Source organism: Rhinoderma darwinii, chromosome 11, assembly GCF_050947455.1.
Source record: "Rhinoderma darwinii isolate aRhiDar2 chromosome 11, aRhiDar2.hap1, whole genome shotgun sequence".
NCBI lineage: Eukaryota > Metazoa > Chordata > Amphibia > Anura > Rhinodermatidae > Rhinoderma > Rhinoderma darwinii.
The window spans coordinates 31403985-31423845 of NC_134697.1; the positions used below are offsets into that span (position 1 = coordinate 31403985).

Genomic DNA, 19861 nt, shown 5'->3' on the forward strand with positions numbered 1-19861 from the left:
TTTTTTTGGACAACTTATTCAAAACTCACAGACAGCAGGCATTTTTTACGGACAATTTTGAAAACCACATTGAATCATAAAGATTATAAGTAATATACGTCTATAACTGAGAATAATTAATCTATCATATGGGTGAATAAAAAAGTTTTCACTTTTTTGAATACTACGATGTGGAGTGCTGCCTATTTTTTAAATTCCTAAATTTTTGGACTGTTGGTCGTGGTCTGGAGGCGTGCACACACGAAACATTTACAAAGGTGATTCTTATTTTTGGTGGTGCGGTTCTTCTTTGTATTTCTTAGAATAGTCAGGGTATGTTCACACACAGTGGCTAAAAACGTCTGAAAATACAGTGCCTGATTTTCAGACGTTTTTGTAGCAACTCGCGTTTTTCACGGCGGATTTTACGGCCGTTTTTAGAGCTGTTATTCAATGGAGTCAATAAAAAACACGGCCCCAAAAACGTCCCAAGAAATGACCTGCACTTCTTTTGACGAGCAGTCATTTTACCGTATTTTGACAGCAATGCGTAAAATTAAGGCTCGTGGGAACAGAACACAGTAAAACTCATTGCAAGTAATGGGCAGATGTTTGTAGGCGTATTAGGGGCGTTTTTCAGGAGTAATTAGAGGCGTAAAATGCCCGAATTACGTCTGAAAAAACTGCTTGTGAACATACCCTTGGAGTGATCTGAATACAGCAGCATGTACTGTGACCTCTAATCCAATGATAATTACAATCCCAATAAATGGCACAAACTCGTTCAACTTCAAAAACGTAAACGACATCACGGACACATAAAAAAATTTTTTATAGACACTAGGAAAATTACCCTTATTTTTACGGACTGCCCAGGAATTTACGGACGGTTGGCAACCCTGACAGAACCCAAGGAAACCAATGGACACTAAAATGCGTCTGTATTACATCCATGATACCAGCAATAGAAGTAAACAAACCCCATTAAGCAAATGATGTACTATTGAGGCTCTGTTCACACTAGGGTCATAGTTTCGTGCTGTCAGGTTTGCATTCCCCCTGATGGGCAGATTAGTGTAGTTTGCTGCTTTATTCTGCGCATTAACTCTATAACCCATAATGCTAGTGTGTACAGAGCCCTATTTTCATTATGCTAGGGCTCCATGGTAGGGCTGGGCAACTAATCGAAAAATAATCAAAATTCAGCGCAATTAATCGTCGTCATCTTGCGAATTTTGTTTTTAGCAATTATTTTTCCCCAGGTTAAACTGTATCTGCATATTCAGAATGCAGAGACGGTTGAATCCAATGGTAGAGCAGCAGACGGTAAGGTCCCTGCTCTACCATTCACTATGTATCGCCAGACGCAAGACAGTGACGTCATCGTGCCCGTCTGTGTTGTGCCGCACAGACCAGAGGAGAAGAGGGATCTCCTCTACTTGTCGTTGACACGTGGTTAGGGGAGTATGTATATTATTATTTTATCAGGCACTATTGGGGGCAACTATGGGGGACTTTATACTGTGTGGGGTGCAGCTATAAAGGCAGCTATGGGGGCATTATACTGTGTGGGGTGCAGTTATAGGGGCATTATACTGTGTGGAAGTCAGTTATAAAGGCATTATACTATGTGTCATCACCATATGATGCGTAGCTGTGTGATTTTCGCGCAGCCGGCATCATTATGACACTCTGTTTGTATGTTTGTAAACACAAAAGCACGTGGTGCTTTTCTGTTTTCATTCATACTTCTTACTGCTGTTGCACGAATCACGCTCGTCCCACGGAAGGGCTTCCGTGTGGTGCGCGTGATTTTCACGCACCCATTGACTTCAATGGGTGCGTGATGCGCGAACAGCGCAGAAACAGAGGACATGTCGTGCGTTTCACGCAGCGGACACACGCTGCGTGAAAATCACGGACTGTCTGCACGGCCCCATAGGCTAACATAGGTCCGTGCGACGGGCGTGAAAATCACGCACGCTGCACGGACGTATTACACGCTCGTGTAAATCCTCCCTAAGGCTGATTTTGCACACGTTTTTCATGGCGTTTTTGTGGTACATTTTTTTGTGCAGCCTGATGTTACATTATAGTCTATAATACAAAAAACAACAACAAAACTCTACATACACAGTTTTTTGCTTGTGGTGTTTATGTTGCATTTTTGTGGTCAGTGGCGTTTCCCCCCCCAAACAGCATACTTTGGGTGTGTACAAAATGACACTAAATAAAAAATGCCACCAAAAACACCTTACATTCTAATAACGCTGGCTCTGTAAAGTTTTTTTAGTCATGTATAGAGCCAGAAAATATCTATGTGTGGAGGAGCCCTTTAAGTTTAGGGTTTGAGTGTTACAGGAAAATGATAACAATGGGGGAGATTTATCAGTAGTATTGCAGGAAGCCTGACTTTATGAATCAGCCATAATGGCAGAAATGACGCAAAATGGATAAGAAATTGCAATGCCCCTTTTTTGATAACGAAAATTAAGGTGGCTGTAAAAAGTGTAATAAATTTAGCCTATGCCATGTGCAATAAATCTCACTCAAACTAGATACATTAGAAGAGCCCTGCCCATAGGAGCTTACAGGGGGTAGAAGAGATTATTATAATTATTATGATTACTATTATTGTTTCCTGCCACATTGTATCATTATTGATTTTGCTGGGACTTGTAGTTCCCACATATCTACATATCTGCAGAGTCCCAGGCAGCAGGGGATTTATTTTAGTAATTTTTTGCTTACCCCAGGCACATGGGGTAAGTGTGGGGTGCTGTCCCTGCTCAGAATACATAGTCCTGTGTGTCATTGGGATTTGATGCTCCCCCTTTGTTCTCCATAAAATCGCTTCCAATTACTTAGCATTTCACAAATATTGGCTTTGGTGGTTTTCGAAATAGCTATTGGCAGATGAAGATTGTATCCAGGTCTGGAGCCATGTGCAAGGCACACTACTCTGCTTTTATTACAGTTTGTGATCTGGGGAATTGGCCTTCATGGGAGATCTACATCTGAAGTCATAAATTACTGCAGAGAGGGCTCAAACTCCAGAGATTTATACTGATGGCGCTATAAATTATTACCAAGTGTATTTCATGTTTGCACCGCCATGGATAATGCTGGGAAGACACGTCTATCGATTGAGCTCAGATGCCCAGGTCTACAAGTCCCTGCAGTCCGGCCAGTGCCTCCTGTTTACTGGGTCACTGTTAACCCTTCCCCCGACCACACAGCCCGACGCTACTTTGCAGTAACTTTGCTTCTGTTTAGCAGAAGTTTGTGCTGTGCATTTCTCTTATTAACAAATAAACATAAAATTATGGATCTATAGGTCCAAGCAACGTCTGTAGTACATTAACCTGTGAGTGAATGAGGTCTTAATTATTAACCTGGCATCCACATACCCCTCTGGATGGATGAGATGAGATAGATAGATAGATAGATAGATAGATAGATAGATAGATAGATAGATAGATAGATAGATAGATAGATAGATAGATAGATAATATGACACAGATGGAATATTATATATATATATATATATATATATATATATATATATATATATATATATATATGCGCATTTTTTTATCTAGAGCTCCGGTATAAATCTCCTGCACACACATACTGGGTTATCTATATCAATCTATCTTTATGTCTATCTATGTAACATATATATATATATATATATATATATATATATATATATATATATATATATATATATATATATATATATATATATATATAAAATCTGTCCATTCATCTATGTCTTTACTTTGTATTATTATTTTGTATTTATTTTTCCTGTTTATACACAGGGTGTATTCTCTGTATATAAATGCTCTACATCACTATATATACACAGTTCACTACGGGATATTTTATAATCCCAAACATCTAACACCCATCCAAATCATTGCCTGGTAGAACCAGACCCGGGGCTGGCCAGTGTATCCCTAGGTGCTGGGCTTGTCCACAGTATTTTATGGCGCTTAAGTAAAGGGCTCTATTGCTCTTCAATAGCCACAGCATTTTATAACTCGTTTACCAGCAGCTCCCACTACAGCAGGTGTTTCCAGTACAGCCAGCACCATAGTACTCACACCCCAGTAGCAAGCCCCAATTTATATGACATCTAGGTAACTTTCTAGATGTGAGCGGAGTCTTACACCCTGTAGTAACTATACACCCGGTGTAGAAGTGTTTCTTTATCTCTGATGAGGTGTGAGCACTAATTGTTTTATTCAATGACTGATGGGCACAACATCTAGTTCAATAGAAGATAATAGGAAGCTATCAGTCATCTTTATACTACAACAGCCTAAAAGTGAAATGATATGTGCTGTTATCTAGAGTAAACACTCACTGATAACCTGCCCTGTGTACCTGTCACCAGGAGATAAATGACTCGGTTTACAATAAATATACTCCATTTGTAGCCTATCAAAGGAAACTATCATCCACATAATGATAGTGTATAATCTGCAGCTAGAGGCTACCACCAGGCACTGGTACCCTGGTCCTACACAGGGCACAGAGATGTCTCTCTCTCTAGCTTCTGGCCAAGTCTACACATTCCTTACAATCAATACTTGCAAGTGCCCAATCATAGCAATGCTCCCAGCTACTTACATATGCAGGAAGGCACGTCAGACCCTGAAGGTGGAACATATTATAAGCCAATATGTATATAAATCTAGCTAGGAGGCAGGCTCAGCTCTGTCCTAAGGAGTGATAGACTAGACCCCCTTCAAGACATCAATCAGTTCTTCTACTCTCGCTGCTGCATAGACCTGCTGGTGAGTATTTCCTATCTTCATATCCTGTAGAAGAAGCTTTGTAGCTTTTTTTTTTTTTTTATAACACCTGTTAGTAAAGTTTATGAAGTTGTTGTAAATGTATCTGTTGTGTGGATACATTTTTCTTCTTGTAGTTCTGGGCAGGAATAAGGAAGCAGCAGGGTAGTATTAATGTGGAAATTGCACTATAGATGTGTAGCCTGCAGCTATGCCCCTTATCTTCAGAAATAAATCTTGGCTAAGCTTTTTTTTTGTTGAGATGGGAAAGGGGGGGGGACAGGGACACCTAAATAGATCACCCTCTATAGCATACCAAATATATAATAATAATGTGAAAGCTGCAATTTTAGCCTTATAATCAGCATAGCTGGGTCTCCAGTGCTCACTATTTATTCCTTTCAAGACTAAAAATAACTCATTCAAGGAGGGGGAGATCTTAAATCACCTAGAGAACATCTTTTTTTATTTTTTTTCTTTGTTTGATGTTGGAGGTTTTTTTAGGCAGTCTGAAGAGATGAGGTCTCCTTCATGTTTACTGAATTGTTTCTTCTCTTGCATTTAAGAGCTAGGGAGATCTTCATGGATTAATCAAAGTGTTAAACATCTCAGAAAAGTAACACGCCTCCCAGTGTCAATTAATCCATTTTCAGTGAGTGAGTCTGACTCTCCAGAGCTGGTAGTCACTGTACAGTTGGAGGTGACACTAATTGCATTAGAAGAACCAAGCTGAAGCCTCCTACCTCCTGGAGACAACGAGATGTTCCTCACTACAGACCTCAATTATATGTCATTCTTGGAAGCAGCTTTTACATCAGTCCTGTCCCTGGTTCTACTCCTGGCCGTATCTCACCAGTTATGGTCTCTGAGATGGCACAGTACTAGAGACCGAAGCAGCAATTTACCTCTACCCAAGGGGTCTATGGGATGGCCATTTTTTGGAGAAACTCTTCACTGGCTTGTACAGGTAAGAATACACGTATGCATTGTATACTTATTCATGGGTTTCTATTAAGGAATATATCTATTAATATATTGGATTCACGTGTTGTTTAAGCAAATGTATCCTTTAGTAGCAGATTTACTCTTTTGCAATGTCCATCCATTAATATTATAAGACTACGTTTAACTTTTAGCAACTGTGAAAAACAAGAATACCAACATATCCTTTGCAGGAGAGCCACAGTTTGATATTCCACTGTCAGTAATGGATAGTTCTATAACTAGTCATGCTTATTCATTTTAAGAGTTTATTTTAGTAGTTGTGGAACCACAAGCAGCAGGAGAGCTTTTCTAGTGGTAGATTATCTCCCACTCCCAGTAAATTTGTCTTCTACTGCTAAATAATTGAAGGATTTACACTGCTATAACTAGAAATTCCCAGTGTTGTTGTTTTTTTTTTTTTAGCAATTGTGGGAACACAAATACCAAAATATCTTTCTAGCTGCTGCATAGCTGAAGACTGACATTGGGGTGCCCAGGTTATTCAGGGATTTATTTTATGATAATTGTTAATACTATAAACTTGTTATTTTTTTTAGAACATAATTGTTTTTTTAATTTAAATATAAAGTGATAAAAAATGTTTGAGAGTGTGTATAATTAGGCTGTGTCAAGCTGGGAGTTGTAGTCCCAAACAAACTGTTGGAAATCCACAGATCTTCTGCAGCATTACTAAATAAATTGTGTATACATCACCTGCCCGTATACCATATGTATTGCTACAAGAGATGCATGCAGATATTAGTAATAGAAATAAAGTTTTGAGCAGTGATTTGAATTTCCAGAGCTTGATAACAGGTGCTGAGATATTCTCTTTTCTCACCATGACTTCTTATGGCCACTCCAGGGCTCAAACTTCCACAGCTCCAGAAGGGAAAAGTATGGGAACATTTTTAAAACTCATCTGCTGGGAAAACCATTGATCCGTGTGACTGGAGCAGAAAATGTCCGTAAGATCTTGTTAGGAGAACATCACCTGGTTAGTACACAGTGGCCACAGAGCACTCAGATCATCCTGGGCTCCAATACTCTGGTCAACTCCATAGGAGAACTCCATAGACACAAGAGAAAAGTGAGTAACAACTAAAAGTCATCACTGTTACGAGTTTAGGTGGATTGTGTTGTCTGTACTGATTTGTGATAGTTTGTGTAAAGAGCCTCATGAACATTCACTGACCATACAGTTAAGTAACAGTTAATTTATCTTCATGTATCTTCTAATGATTCTAAGCCTCTGTATGGCCAGAATAAATGTGAAGTCATTGTATTCATGTCAATGGATAAATGTACTGGGGATTATGTATCAATAGCATCATTTTTATATATAGTCTATATGTTGCTGTGAATATTAATGAGAATGTTGCAGGACACTGAAGTTTAGCTGATTCTGAGGGACCCTGAAATGACAGGTCTGGCCTGTTGTAGGTTTTTTAGTGCAGTAATAATTTTATAAAATGTTTGTACTTTTTGAGCCTTTCAGTTCCTCACATATTTGGGGCAGTTTTTGCCCACATCAGATTGATACATGAGCCCCAATGTGTGATAGAATTGATATAGACGTGTCTCCTATAGGAATTACAGTATTTTCTTTTAATGGTCACCTACCTTGCTTCTAGATTATGGCCAAGGTGTTCAGTCATCCAGCGCTGGAGAGCTACATCCCTCGTATCCAGGAGGCTGTGAGCTGGGAGTTGCATGGCTGGTGCAGGGAGCCTGGCTCCATCTCTATGTTCACTTCTGCCAAAGCTCTTACTTTCCGGATTGCTGCTCGCATCTTGCTAGGACTTAGCCTGGGGGAGAAGCAGTTTAAGGAGCTGGCCCGAGTCTTTGAGCAACTAGTGGAGAATCTCTTCTCTCTTCCCTTAGATATCCCATTCAGTGGTCTCCGCAAGGTATGTACTGCATATCAGGTACACATCCAGATCATGCATGCTGATTCTTACAGTTTACCTTTCCTCTGCCTTCACTGCCATGTTTTCGGGCTAGGTCAATATTATTATTTATTTTAAAGCTCAATTAATTCCAGGGCACTGTACATATGAAAAAGGGTTTAAGTACAGAACATGAGACAAAAAAACAACAAGCACAATAAACATGAGCTTAATGAATGACAGACCGGTACAGAAGGAGAGAGGACCCTGCCCGCGAGGGCTTACAATCTACAAGGGAATGTCATGATTTGTGTCCTGGTTCTACTATCTACAACTAAGCTTCCTTTCAGTTACAATGTGCCTTTTATACAAAGAGCATCCCCCTCGGTAGCTTACTTACAAAGTAACTGGGAATAGATATGCAATGAAGGCAAGACACATATGACTTCTAGCCAGATAGCATCCTCTTAGGACTGCTGGGGCTGCTGCCTCTCAACATGTACTGCAATAAATGTCACCACGCCACAAGCCAGTGATGCCCCATGAATGGACTATACATAATGACCGGCACCCTATATTGTACAAAAATAATTTATGGACATAAACAGAGCAAGCGGCCTGGATCAAGGTCTATAAATCATATGCTGAATGGGACAGGCCGTGTGCGCTATAGTAATTCGAGTGTCCGGAAAAGGCTGTTCTAGTGCTGTCGTTCAGCTGCTCATTTAGCAAACAGGCATGCTATGTAATTGTTCAGTAAGATCAGCGGTGAGGGTGAAAACACAGAAGAGTGAAAACATTGTCTTGCAACAAACTGTCCAACTGAGTGCAAGACAATGAACAGCTCCAGGGACTCTTCAAAGCAGACTCTTAATGACTCCCTGATATTTCTGACCCATCCTGGTATTCTTACGTCACTTACAGAAGCAAAAACAACAACTAAACCCAATAAACAGTAAATCAGGTCAATACATTTGTACCTGCTTCATCATTCAGTAGAAATCTACAAACAGTATGGTCAATGGGCCTCACATTACGTATTCACACATTCCTCAGATAGAAACACAAGTTTACAATCAATTGTATGATTTAATAGAATTCAATAATCTTGGCATCATAGATGAGACTATTATCTTTACGAGGGCACAATGTTGGTTGTATTGTACTACTAGAAGCGATGAAACAACCTTAGCAGCAGCAGGAATTATGGCATGATTCTTAAAGATAATCTTGCTACAATTAAGTGGCCTGAGATTTTCAGACTATGGAACTACAAATCCATGCAGACTGAAATCCACTACACGTTTCCTTGCACTTTATTAGGCCGGGTTCCCACATAGCGTAAACACTGCAGAATTTCTGCAACGTAACTTTATGCGAACATTTTGCAGCTTTTACAGTAGCAGCAAAGTGGATGGAATTTGAACAAATCACATGCTGCAGAAAAAAACCTGCAGGGAAAACATTTATTGACCTACGGTGTGCTTTTTAAAACCCACAGCATGTCAAAATACGCTGCGATTCCTCTGAAAAAATTGCAAATCTGAAAAAAAATAAACCTTTTTTTTTAGGTTAAAATTAATAAAAAAGCAAATACTTCCTTCCCGAGTGTTGTCATAGCAACACGTTCCTCTGTTCTGAGCGAAGCCCGGCCCCCTGGGATAACATTTCATCCCATGTGACTTCAGTATCCAATCATAGGCTGCACTCAGAACAGAGGGAGGCATCACTAAGACAACGCTGGTTGGGTAAGTATTAACTTTTTTCCGCCTGAAAATATGAACCACAATTTAGAGCAGTTTTCCGACTGGAATTCCATGTGGGTTTTAAGTTTGATACATTGTGTACCTTTGCACAGCGTATCCAACCCGTCAGAACCCAGCCTAAGGGCTTGTCCACACGTAACGGAATTTCTGCAGCAATTCTGTTGAAAGTATTAGACTTTCCGCAGTGGCAAAAACACACCATTTCCTGCATTTTTGACTGCAGAAAATGGTGCGTATTGTGCTGCATTTTTCACAATGCTGGGAGATGGAGACATCTCCTATGAAAACGCAGCAATTCAGTCTAATTCTGCAGCAGGAATTGACATGTTGCGGTATGAAAAAATACGCACTGCAGGTTCATTATCTGCCCGGAATATTTACGCATGTGGATGAGATTTGTTAAATTTCCCCCATTTTGCTGCTACTGTATTCCGCTGCGCTATTCCGGACGGAAAATATGCAGCAATTCCGCTACGTGTGGACAAGCCCTAAAAGGGCAGTCACACGTGGCAAATTTTGTTGCAGAAATTTTCTGCCACTGAAAAGCAGTTCCTTTCATCTGAATGGAATTTGCAGAAATCCATAAACTTGCTGTAGAAGGGACTTCAGAAAATTTCTGCAACAAAATCTGCTGTGTGTTACTGCACCCTAATAAGCCAGGAAGAGGAAAGACGGTTGTTAAAGGGATTTTCTGACCGCTGAAAATTGATGTGGGAACCGCAAAAACTTCCTTTTACGGTCCGGATTTGCGGATTCACCAATACCGCTGAATTGTTGTGGATCCGGGAGTCCTAAAGACAGACAGATGCACAACAAGGGTTTTTTGCGGTCCGATGGACCGCAACTTCCCCGTAGTTTTGCGGACCGCAAAACCAATGTGGTCGTGTGCATCATGCCTTACAGGAAAAATAGACTTTCAAGCTGCATAAGATTTAGATGTATTTTTTTCCCTTTAATAACATGTCTATCTACAAACCAAAGTTTGTGCACAGGGTTATACCTTACTCCTGGCTCAAACATGTATGAAGTCATAGTCACATTAACAGCTTTGTACATGAAACCCTCCAATGGATCCTTTGTATTCTGTTAAACACGTTTCAGGGGTGAGAAGGTTTGAGGTGAAGGACTCAGCGTTCTCAGATGGAATCATTTTAAACATGTTTCAAACATTCAAAAAAAGTTCCATAGGAGGGTTAACGTATAAAGTTGGTACTGTGAGTATTAGTTCATACATGTTTGAGCCTGGAAAAAGTTATTTCTCTGTGCACAAACTTGCATCAATGGACAGATACTGTTGAATGAAGAGCATGGTGAGGCTCTTATGCTAGAGTGCTTTGATTATTTCAAGATCGTGGCAGCCACTGACAGTGATATATAGACTCTCATTATCTATCTATATCTTTGCTATACATACATCCATCTATATGTATATGAACTTATATTGTTAGTTCTTGTTCAGTGCTGACGGATTTTGTATTCCCATAGGGCATAAAAGCACGGGACACTTTGCATCAATACATGGAAGATGCTATTAGAGATAAAATCTCAAGTAGAGATCCTGAAGTATGTGAAGATGCTCTGGACTATTTGATAGACAGCGCAAAGGAGAATGGCAAAGAGCTAAACATGCAAGAGTTAAAGGTACAGCAATCACAATACTGCGTCAAAATGTTCTCTCATTACTATAAACATGGAACATATCCAAAGGTCACAACAAATACATGAAATAACACACCACTTGCATATAAATAATATCCGAGTAGTCTAGAAGAAAAAGCAACCGACCCTTTAAATTCATTTTTTTATATCACTGAGAGGAGAGTCATAAAGGGAACCTGTCACCAGCGTTTCACCTATAGAACTTTACTTATCCCTCACTGGCCGCTGCTATAAAAAGTTCATTGCCGTTATCCCGTCTCCTAAACTCCTCCTCCGACTCTAAATAACGGTCTGCAAACATTTTGCGCTTTTTATCGTAATAATCCGGTGTCCCTTTGTGTGCACACACCAGAAGAGGACATCAATGCACAAGCGCGGGATTTGCGGGCTGGGTGAAGGCGAGGAGCTGTCAATCAGAAGTAAGGAGGCGGAGTCAACTCGGAAAGACTTGAGGAATGAAGATATGACTCTTTTCAAACAAAGATTTGACTCTTGTGCTCATTCGCATATGGCGTGGGAACACTAAAAAACTGAATACTAAAGCTACAGAGCCGACTAAGAAGACAATTATAGGTTATATAGAAATGATTTTTCACCCACTACCAGCAGGTGTCGCTGGTTTAATAGGAGAAATGCTGGTGACAGGTTCCCTTTAATTTACATTACCATACAGGCAGGGGAGGCACTAGGTGAATAAAGTGAAAAATGGATTTGATTCTGGACTCAAAAACTATTTTTTCAATTTACTCGTGATGAGGACTCCGGTTTCCGCCTACACTCTAAAAATATACTAGTGCTAGTATGTGAATGCGCATGTAAGAAAAGGGATTGCAAGCCCAATTGGAAAGAGGACCTGCTGTACATACCATGTGCGGCGCTGCAGAATATCTTGGTTCTATATATAAATAACAGGTATAAAATAAGTAAAGCTAGTGCCAAGATATAGTAATACAACACATAGAACATATTAATCTTCTAATTACTATCTATTTAAAGCTTTACCAGAGGCGCAGCTAGACTTTTCTTTAACTAGGGCAAAAATTCAGTTTGGTACCCTAGTCCTGTATTTAATTACTATGTACAAGGCAGATTGGCTTGTCGGCAGTCAATATCCGGGACACAAATCCCCCAGGGAGCCCCCCTTCGCTACGCCCCTAGCTTTTCATTGTATTTTCTCTTATATTTATAGTTGTATGAAGTCTTAAAATATGTTAAACGTATTTCTCAAATTCCTTTGGAGGAGTAAATAACAGCTGCAGTGGGAACTTGTAGTATATAGTTTAAAATAAATTCAGATGAAATTTGCATGTATAAATTATAGTGAAATGTGCAGATGTCAAATTCACAGCATTTTCAATTTCATAGTTCCTGCCGCATTGGATTTACAAGGACTTTCACTTAGGAGATATTAGCAGTCACCTTACCCAGGAAAGACTAGGGTTACATGGCAACTTTGCAAACATTGACGAGCGACTGAATAAAAAATTTTTGTGATTAGTCTGTAACTTTTGCATTACTATTTGGTTGCCAGAATGCGATTTGGTTGCCAGTCGCACGCGATTTGGACTATGCGACAGTCCCAAAAAATATAAATTGCTGAGATGTCACAGGAAAGTTTCACGTGACTTACATTACAATCTATGTAAAGTCACGAGAGACTTGCGATCTGCGGGCAAGAACCAACCGAGTTTGGATTTTTATTTTGCGACTGTCGTAACGTGACTACATTCACAATCATGACTGGCGATATTGCATTGCCACATCCTTATGTCACACAAACAAAGTCGCTGTGTAGCCCTATCGTAAAACTGTGGATGCCGCCACATAATTCATTAAACTTGCAATAGAGGTAAAAAAAGAGGAGATTTTACCACGCTATTGCTATATCAGCAGAGACGTAGCTTGAAGTTCCTGGTCCCCGAGACAAAATCTATAACAGGGCTACCCAATTTTATATGCAGATGCAATTCATATAACTGGTCTCCTCTTATGTAATAGAGGAACCATTGGGCCACCTCAGGCACCAGCTGTAACTAACCTCTATATTATATACTTACATCCCTGAAAATGCAATGATGTCAATGCACAGAAATAATTCTTATAGTGATGTCACATAGCCTGGATAATGCACACAATGATATCTCACCACAGTGATAATAAACATGGTGAGGTCACAGCATAGTGATAATAAGTGAGGCAGATTTACTAATACGGTCTAGGATTTAGACAGTGTTCTTAGACAAGGTAGTCAGAAAGATGCGCCAAATTGATCATAGTGGTGCACGCTGTAGGAGTAATTTTGCGCATCTAGCTAGACATGTGAGACACTTTCTCTTAGTTATACCTCCTCTTGGTTGGCTTAGTTTATGCCAGTTTTACATGTCAAATTTTAAACCATGGTGCATTTTAACCCACGCCCCTTTCTGTTAGACACACCCCATTTGTCTAGGCCATGCCCCCTTGTCAAACAAGGTGCAAAAAGTGTCTAAAATTGTTAATATATGTGGTGCACGGCACATGCACCAGAATTCTGGCTTAATTAGAATAGTTAATCTGCCCCAGTGATGTCACAGTACAGAGACAATGACCAAAACGGTGATGTCACAGTACGTGCATAACAAACACAGTGATATAATAGTACAGTGGATATCAAGGCAGTGATGCCACAATAAAGAGTTCACAATAAAAAATAACAGCATAAAAATTACAAATAGTGATGTCACGGTACACTGTAAAGTTATTATAATATAAAATTAATAAAGTGATGTCACAGCACAGGGGTAACACACATAGTGATAAACCTGAAAGAAAATGTACATGGTGTCATAGTACAGTGATAATAAACACTGGTATTCCCTTATGTATCAGAATGGCCTGTAGACCCCATCAGGCCCTAGATTTGACTGCATCCTCTGCACCCCTATAGTTACGCTTCTATATGTCTTTTATAGTTGTGTGCTTAGATTCCTGACACAACTTTCATGTCATTTGGACCATGCAATACTGTCAAACGACAGTATTATTTTCCATTGACTGTGACACATAATGATGACTTTTAGGCATAGTTCACGTAGTGGTTTTTTTTTGGGCGCTTTTTTTTAGATGCAGAGACCGCGTTGGAAGCCGCGCCAATAAACGACTGAAATCGCCGCCCATTGATTTCATGCGCTTTCTTCCCGCGGTTCTGTATCAGACCTCTTATTGAAATCAATGAGAGGCTAAGAAATCTTTTTTTCGCTGCGGTTTTTGCCTGCGTTGCTCAATGGTCGCGGCTGAAAAACACCACGAAAAACCACGGCAAAAGAAAGTGCAGGCAGGTCAAAGTCTGCCTCAAAATTCCTGTGTGAACATACCCTTATGGCGGCAGTCTTTATGTAGCTGGCTTTATTATTGTTATTATCTTCTGTTTATATAGCTCCATTTTATTCAGCAGGTATAGTAAAGAACCCAGAAGTGTTCAGTATTTGTGAATATCAGCTTCTAGGATGACATTAATTGTTGTTGTCTCACTACACAGGAATCAGCCATTGAGCTTATGTTCGCTGCCTTCTTCACAACCGCTAGTGCCAGCACCTCGCTCATACTTCTCTTACTCAAACACCCATCTGCCATATCCAAGCTCAGACAGGAACTGGCGTCACACGGGTTAATCAAGCAATGCCAGTGTCTCCATTCTTCAGACAATCCCAATAACAATTGTGCAGAAGAGGAGTGTTTGATCGCAGGTTGCCATTCATCTGTCCTCCTAGGTTCAGAAGGACACGTGAAACAGATATGGGAGCAGACAAAACTCATCTTAGCAGACAGAAATGAAAGAGAACACATTTTAAGGAAAAGATCCCAAGATGGCATGCAATGGGAGCACCCCTGTAATAATGAACTATACAAGAAGGACTCACCTGACCAGTTGGGTTCTACCAAGTTTCCAGAAGAACAGGATGGCTTCACATGTGAATGTCGTTGTCAGCTGAACCTGAGTTTGGAGAAACTGAAGGGACTTCACTATTTGGATTGTGTAGTGAAGGAAGTTCTGCGACTTCTCCCACCTGTCTCTGGAGGCTACAGAACGGCGTTGCAGACCTTTGAACTGGATGTGAGTATGAACTTTTACTTTCCAGGTTACATCTCAGGGGAAATGGAGTACAAGTTGGTTCTCTATGGACATGTTCAGTGCTTTATTGTAGCATGTTTGTATGAAACAGATATTCAGCAAGCAGGGCTTAATGTATGGTTCTATGTGAGCTGGTGCTCTATAAATATATAAGCCAATTCCCTATGTACATGTGTGTCGAAAGTATGAACCCTCAGGGTCTTAAGGTTCCCCATAGATGTTACCACATTTAAACCATATAAGAGCAGTTCGCTTAATAGTGTATCATGAGATCAAATTAATGTCAAAATGTATAATCATCTGAAATATACAAGGTCATTACTGGGCAGGGTGAACACATAGTTGGAATATAACCTTCTACAGACCATACTGACAATATGTCATCATTTACAACTGCAGTACATGTTATTGCTTTAACCAATGACAAGCGTACCTTAAATCCAGCCAAAAAAAAGTCCCTCAAAAGAACAAGTGTTTCATTTGGTGTGACATAAGGATGCCAAAGTCCGTCATAAATCTGGCACTTGAGCGGAAGATGACCTGACGCTTAGGTCAACTCAGCAACTTGTACAGAATTAACGGAGATCCTGAAGCAATTAGGGGGACTCTTGAATAGCTTAATTGTGTCTATGATACATCCTTATGTATATGTAGCATTCCTTGCTCTACCCTTCCTTATATATCATATCGTATACCAGCCACACTCTTGTGTTGTGGGAATTGCCACTACTTTTGGAATTGCTAAATATACAGCAATGCGACCAAGAAACTAACTGTACTGATACTAACCTCAGGTCTTGGAATCCCATGAATCTCAAGGAATGTCCTCATCACAAGGATGTTCCTTCATCTCCCCCTTTTGGTTAAAAAGAGAATCGTAGATTATTTTCAACCAGAGAGACTGCTGTTGACGGAATGAGAGAATGATACATATTTACTTACCAGAATGATACATATTTACTTACCAGAATGATACATATTTACTTACCTTTGTGAAACATTGTTTTTGTCATTTTTTTCCAGTGATTTTATGCAATTGTTTTTCCTTGCTTTAAATGTATTGATTTTTTAAATGTTATACCTTGCAGGGTTACCAAATCCCCAAAGGTTGGAGTGTTATGTACAGTATTAGAGATACTCATGAAACCGCGGCCATTTATCAGAACGCTGACTCTTTTGATCCCGATCGGTTCCTTGCAGAAAGAGATGATGGAAAAGCCAGCAGATTCAATTATATTCCATTTGGTGGCGGCGTGCGTAGCTGTATTGGAAAAGAACTTGCACAAGTCATACTGAAAATCCTCGCCATAGATCTTGTGGGCACTGCTAAATGGGAATTAGCTACACCAAACTTCCCTAAAATGCAAACTGTCCCTATAGTGCACCCCGTAGATGGACTGCAGCTCATCTTCCGATTTTTAAGTTCTAGTGACAATGACACAGCGTCTGAGAAAGTATGATCGCTCCATCGATCCGAACAACCATCAATGCTCCTAACACTTATCCTAAATTATTTTGTTCGGAATTCCAGGCAGGGTGTCTGTACTATCTGTAATGTAGGTTCAAGAGATTATATTATTTATAATGTAATATTTATATGTAATTAGCTATTAAGAGATGTGGGTGATATTGAGCTGTAAAAAGAAGAACATTTCGGACATTTGAATTCTGGGTATTTCAGCTTGAAATATAAAGAGGTATCTTCATAAAACACACTAATCTAATGCTAGTATTTTACCATTTGTATTGATCTTGTATAAGACCTTTCTGAACTGTATAAAGTTTGCTTTACAAACATGTCTACTTAGAAATGTCTTCTCATCCACCATAATTGGGGTATTTTCGACCCAACAGGCAAAACAACAGATCTAGAAGATCTGCTTCAAGATATGGTGGATACCATATTAGTTGGATATTGAATTACATAAGGCTAGCCGTGAATGATGAGGGTATTACTCCAACACCTATGCATGATGAGCCATCTCCCACCAGTGGTGCTGCCATCATCGCAAGGTTGTGATCCTTGCCGATTTGTAGTGAAAAAGAAAGAAATTAATTCTCCAACATGTTAAACAATCTAGACCAATGGTGGTAGTCATATGTGGTCAACAGCCCAACATACAGAGTTTGATTTTCAGACCAATCAACACAAAGGGATAAAATATCCAACCGACCAACCTAAAGGGGTTTCATGAGATTAGAACACCATGGCTGCTTTCTTAAAGAAACAGCGCTACTCCTATACATAGGTTGTGTCTGGTATTGCATCTCAGCCTTATTCACTTGAATAAAAATGAGCACAGCCCATGGGCTAGAATAGTGCTGTATTTGACAGAAAGATGCAATGGCTTCACTTTTTTAAGAAGTATGTTGGACTAATTAACCATTTGGTTCCCACATATATAACACGGAGTCTAAACTTGGCTAATAGGTACCTCAGCCAGCTATACATGCCAAAAGTCAGTCACTTTCTTGTCACGTCTCTTCACTCCCAATGCCAGCCCTAGACGGATAATCTATTTAAAACTTAATGTGCCGTGTCCAAAAAATGTCGTCCTATAATCAACTGTAAGTTTATTGCATGGATGGGTTTTTGAAGAAAGTCAGATGTTATAATAGAACATGCTTTCGTCACTTGTTGTCATGATGATATTTGGCTGTATATTGTCTAAGAAGTATTTGGGAATATAAGGCAAATCTGCAGTTGTTCGGCTGGTAATATCTGACGGCAGATTTCTATCTAATGTCGATAGCTTGATGACTAGCAGAAGTAATGATCATGCTATAAATGGAGAACAGTAATTGGGTCTATAATTGTGAACAATTGAATTTAATAAATCTGGGAGTGTAGGTCAATTTTGGTGACCCAAAAAGAATATTTTACGAAATTGCAGAAAAACAATTAACTAGTCTAGTGTTATTACTGTGGTCTCCTCTTATAGCAATGCTGCAGGCAAAGGCGTTGATCCAATAGAGGCTATGGGTCCCTTGGAGTAAGGTCGGTTGGTCCTATCCCTATCATATTGTCCTGGGTGGTGAGACCTGTGAAGGACTTCTCTCTCCAGAGGAACTGCATTTTCAGCAAACAAGCGAATATGGAAGTGACCAAGGAGTCATGAGAAGAGCGTGGAGTTGGAAACAAACACTAGGTGCTTGGGTTAATCTGGCACCATAATGGGGGGCCCATTTCAATCTTTGCATGGGGGCCACCTTTCTTTCACGTATACCATTGACTGCAAGAGAATTTCACATTTTACACTTACATCTTGTAAGTCACTCACATTTTTGGAAAATAACAATAATTGGAACTTTCCTTAAGGGGACGATTCAAATAATAACAGGATATGAGGGAATTCTGATATTCATTGCATTACAAAATATTTCCAAACTAAAGTATACTAAATTCTTCCAGCCATAGTCATGCAGTATACATTGTATATAACTGATGTGCTTGCTGATTGTAAGCTTATTACATGCACATATATCACACTAATTATGAATGCAAATACTATTTTCACATATGAAATAACTTTGTATAAAAACAAGACAAAACAAAAACTAAAGCCTTGTTTGGAAATGTAGTATTTGCTTTGGCATGGAGAGCTAGAACAATATACAACTGCATATTTTGTTGGTGTTGGATGACTTGCATGGCACCAAAATAGCAAATCTCTTACAGCAGTGGTAATAATTTTATAATGTATGTATTAAGAAATTTAATTAATGCTCATAACTACCTATGAATATCAATCATGCATTCCTATGTTACACGTCAATACATAGAAAAAACCCAGATAATGAAAACACTGCCGTCTGGGTGCTACTGTAGTCATGTCTGTATACAGTTGTCCAAAGACATTAGATAAAAGTGTGATCTAACTCATGATTTGAACTCAACTGGATGAAACTTTTACTCTAAAATTTAACAAACAAATGTTTTCACCATTCATCAGAGACTGAACTATTTTTGTGCTTGCTGGCCAATACTGGATACCTTTCCTACCTTCGTAGTTTGCCCATACTCTTTGGTGTAGGGCACCGTAGACTTACGTCAGCGGATGATACAGTCTGGGGTATTCTGGGTGTTATCAACTTAATAACTTGGCTTTCATATGACTGGTTGTCTATAAAACGGTCCTCTTCCCTCTAATGTCTATGGGCAGCTAATTGGAGACATTTTGGGGATGACAATGCATGCCAACTATTGTGCCTTGATTTGCTGGAAATGCACTGATTTTAGAAGGAAATAAAAGTTTTGGAGGTGTCCGCAGTGTGTGTGGGTCTAGATATAACATTATTTGTAAGATATCCTGCAAATACCGGCTTCATGTTTACGTCGCATAGTCCCTATATTAAAATAGGTGAATTTTTCTTGATTTCTATTCTTAAAGAGGCTCTGTCACCAGATTTTGCAACCCCTATCTGCTATTGCAGCAGATAGGCGCTGCAATGTAGATTACAGTAACGTTTTTATTTTTAAAAAACGAGCATTTTTGGCCAAGTTATGACCATTTTTGTATTTATGCAAATGAGGCTTGCAAAAGTCCAACTGGGCGTGTTTAAAGTAAAAGTCCAAGTGGGTGTGTATTATGTGCGTACATCGGGGCGTGTTTACTACTTTTACTAGCTGGGCGTTCTGACGAGAAGTATCGTCCACTTCTCTTCAGA

At 39.5% G+C, this 19861-nt stretch overlaps 1 protein-coding gene across 1 annotated transcript; it reads left to right on the top strand.

The window, feature by feature from the left end:
- Positions 1-4714: 4714 nt before the first annotated feature.
- On the top strand, positions 4715-19455 carry CYP26C1 (cytochrome P450 family 26 subfamily C member 1). The gene is made up of 7 exons (XM_075841008.1): positions 4715-4787; positions 5351-5751; positions 6634-6858; positions 7403-7678; positions 10909-11064; positions 14600-15175; positions 16282-19455. The coding sequence occupies exons 2-7, from the start codon at positions 5545-5547 to the stop codon at positions 16651-16653; spliced, it is 1812 nt and encodes a 603-aa protein (XP_075697123.1). The 5' UTR covers positions 4715-4787; positions 5351-5544; the 3' UTR covers positions 16654-19455.
- Positions 19456-19861: the final 406 nt, after the last annotated feature.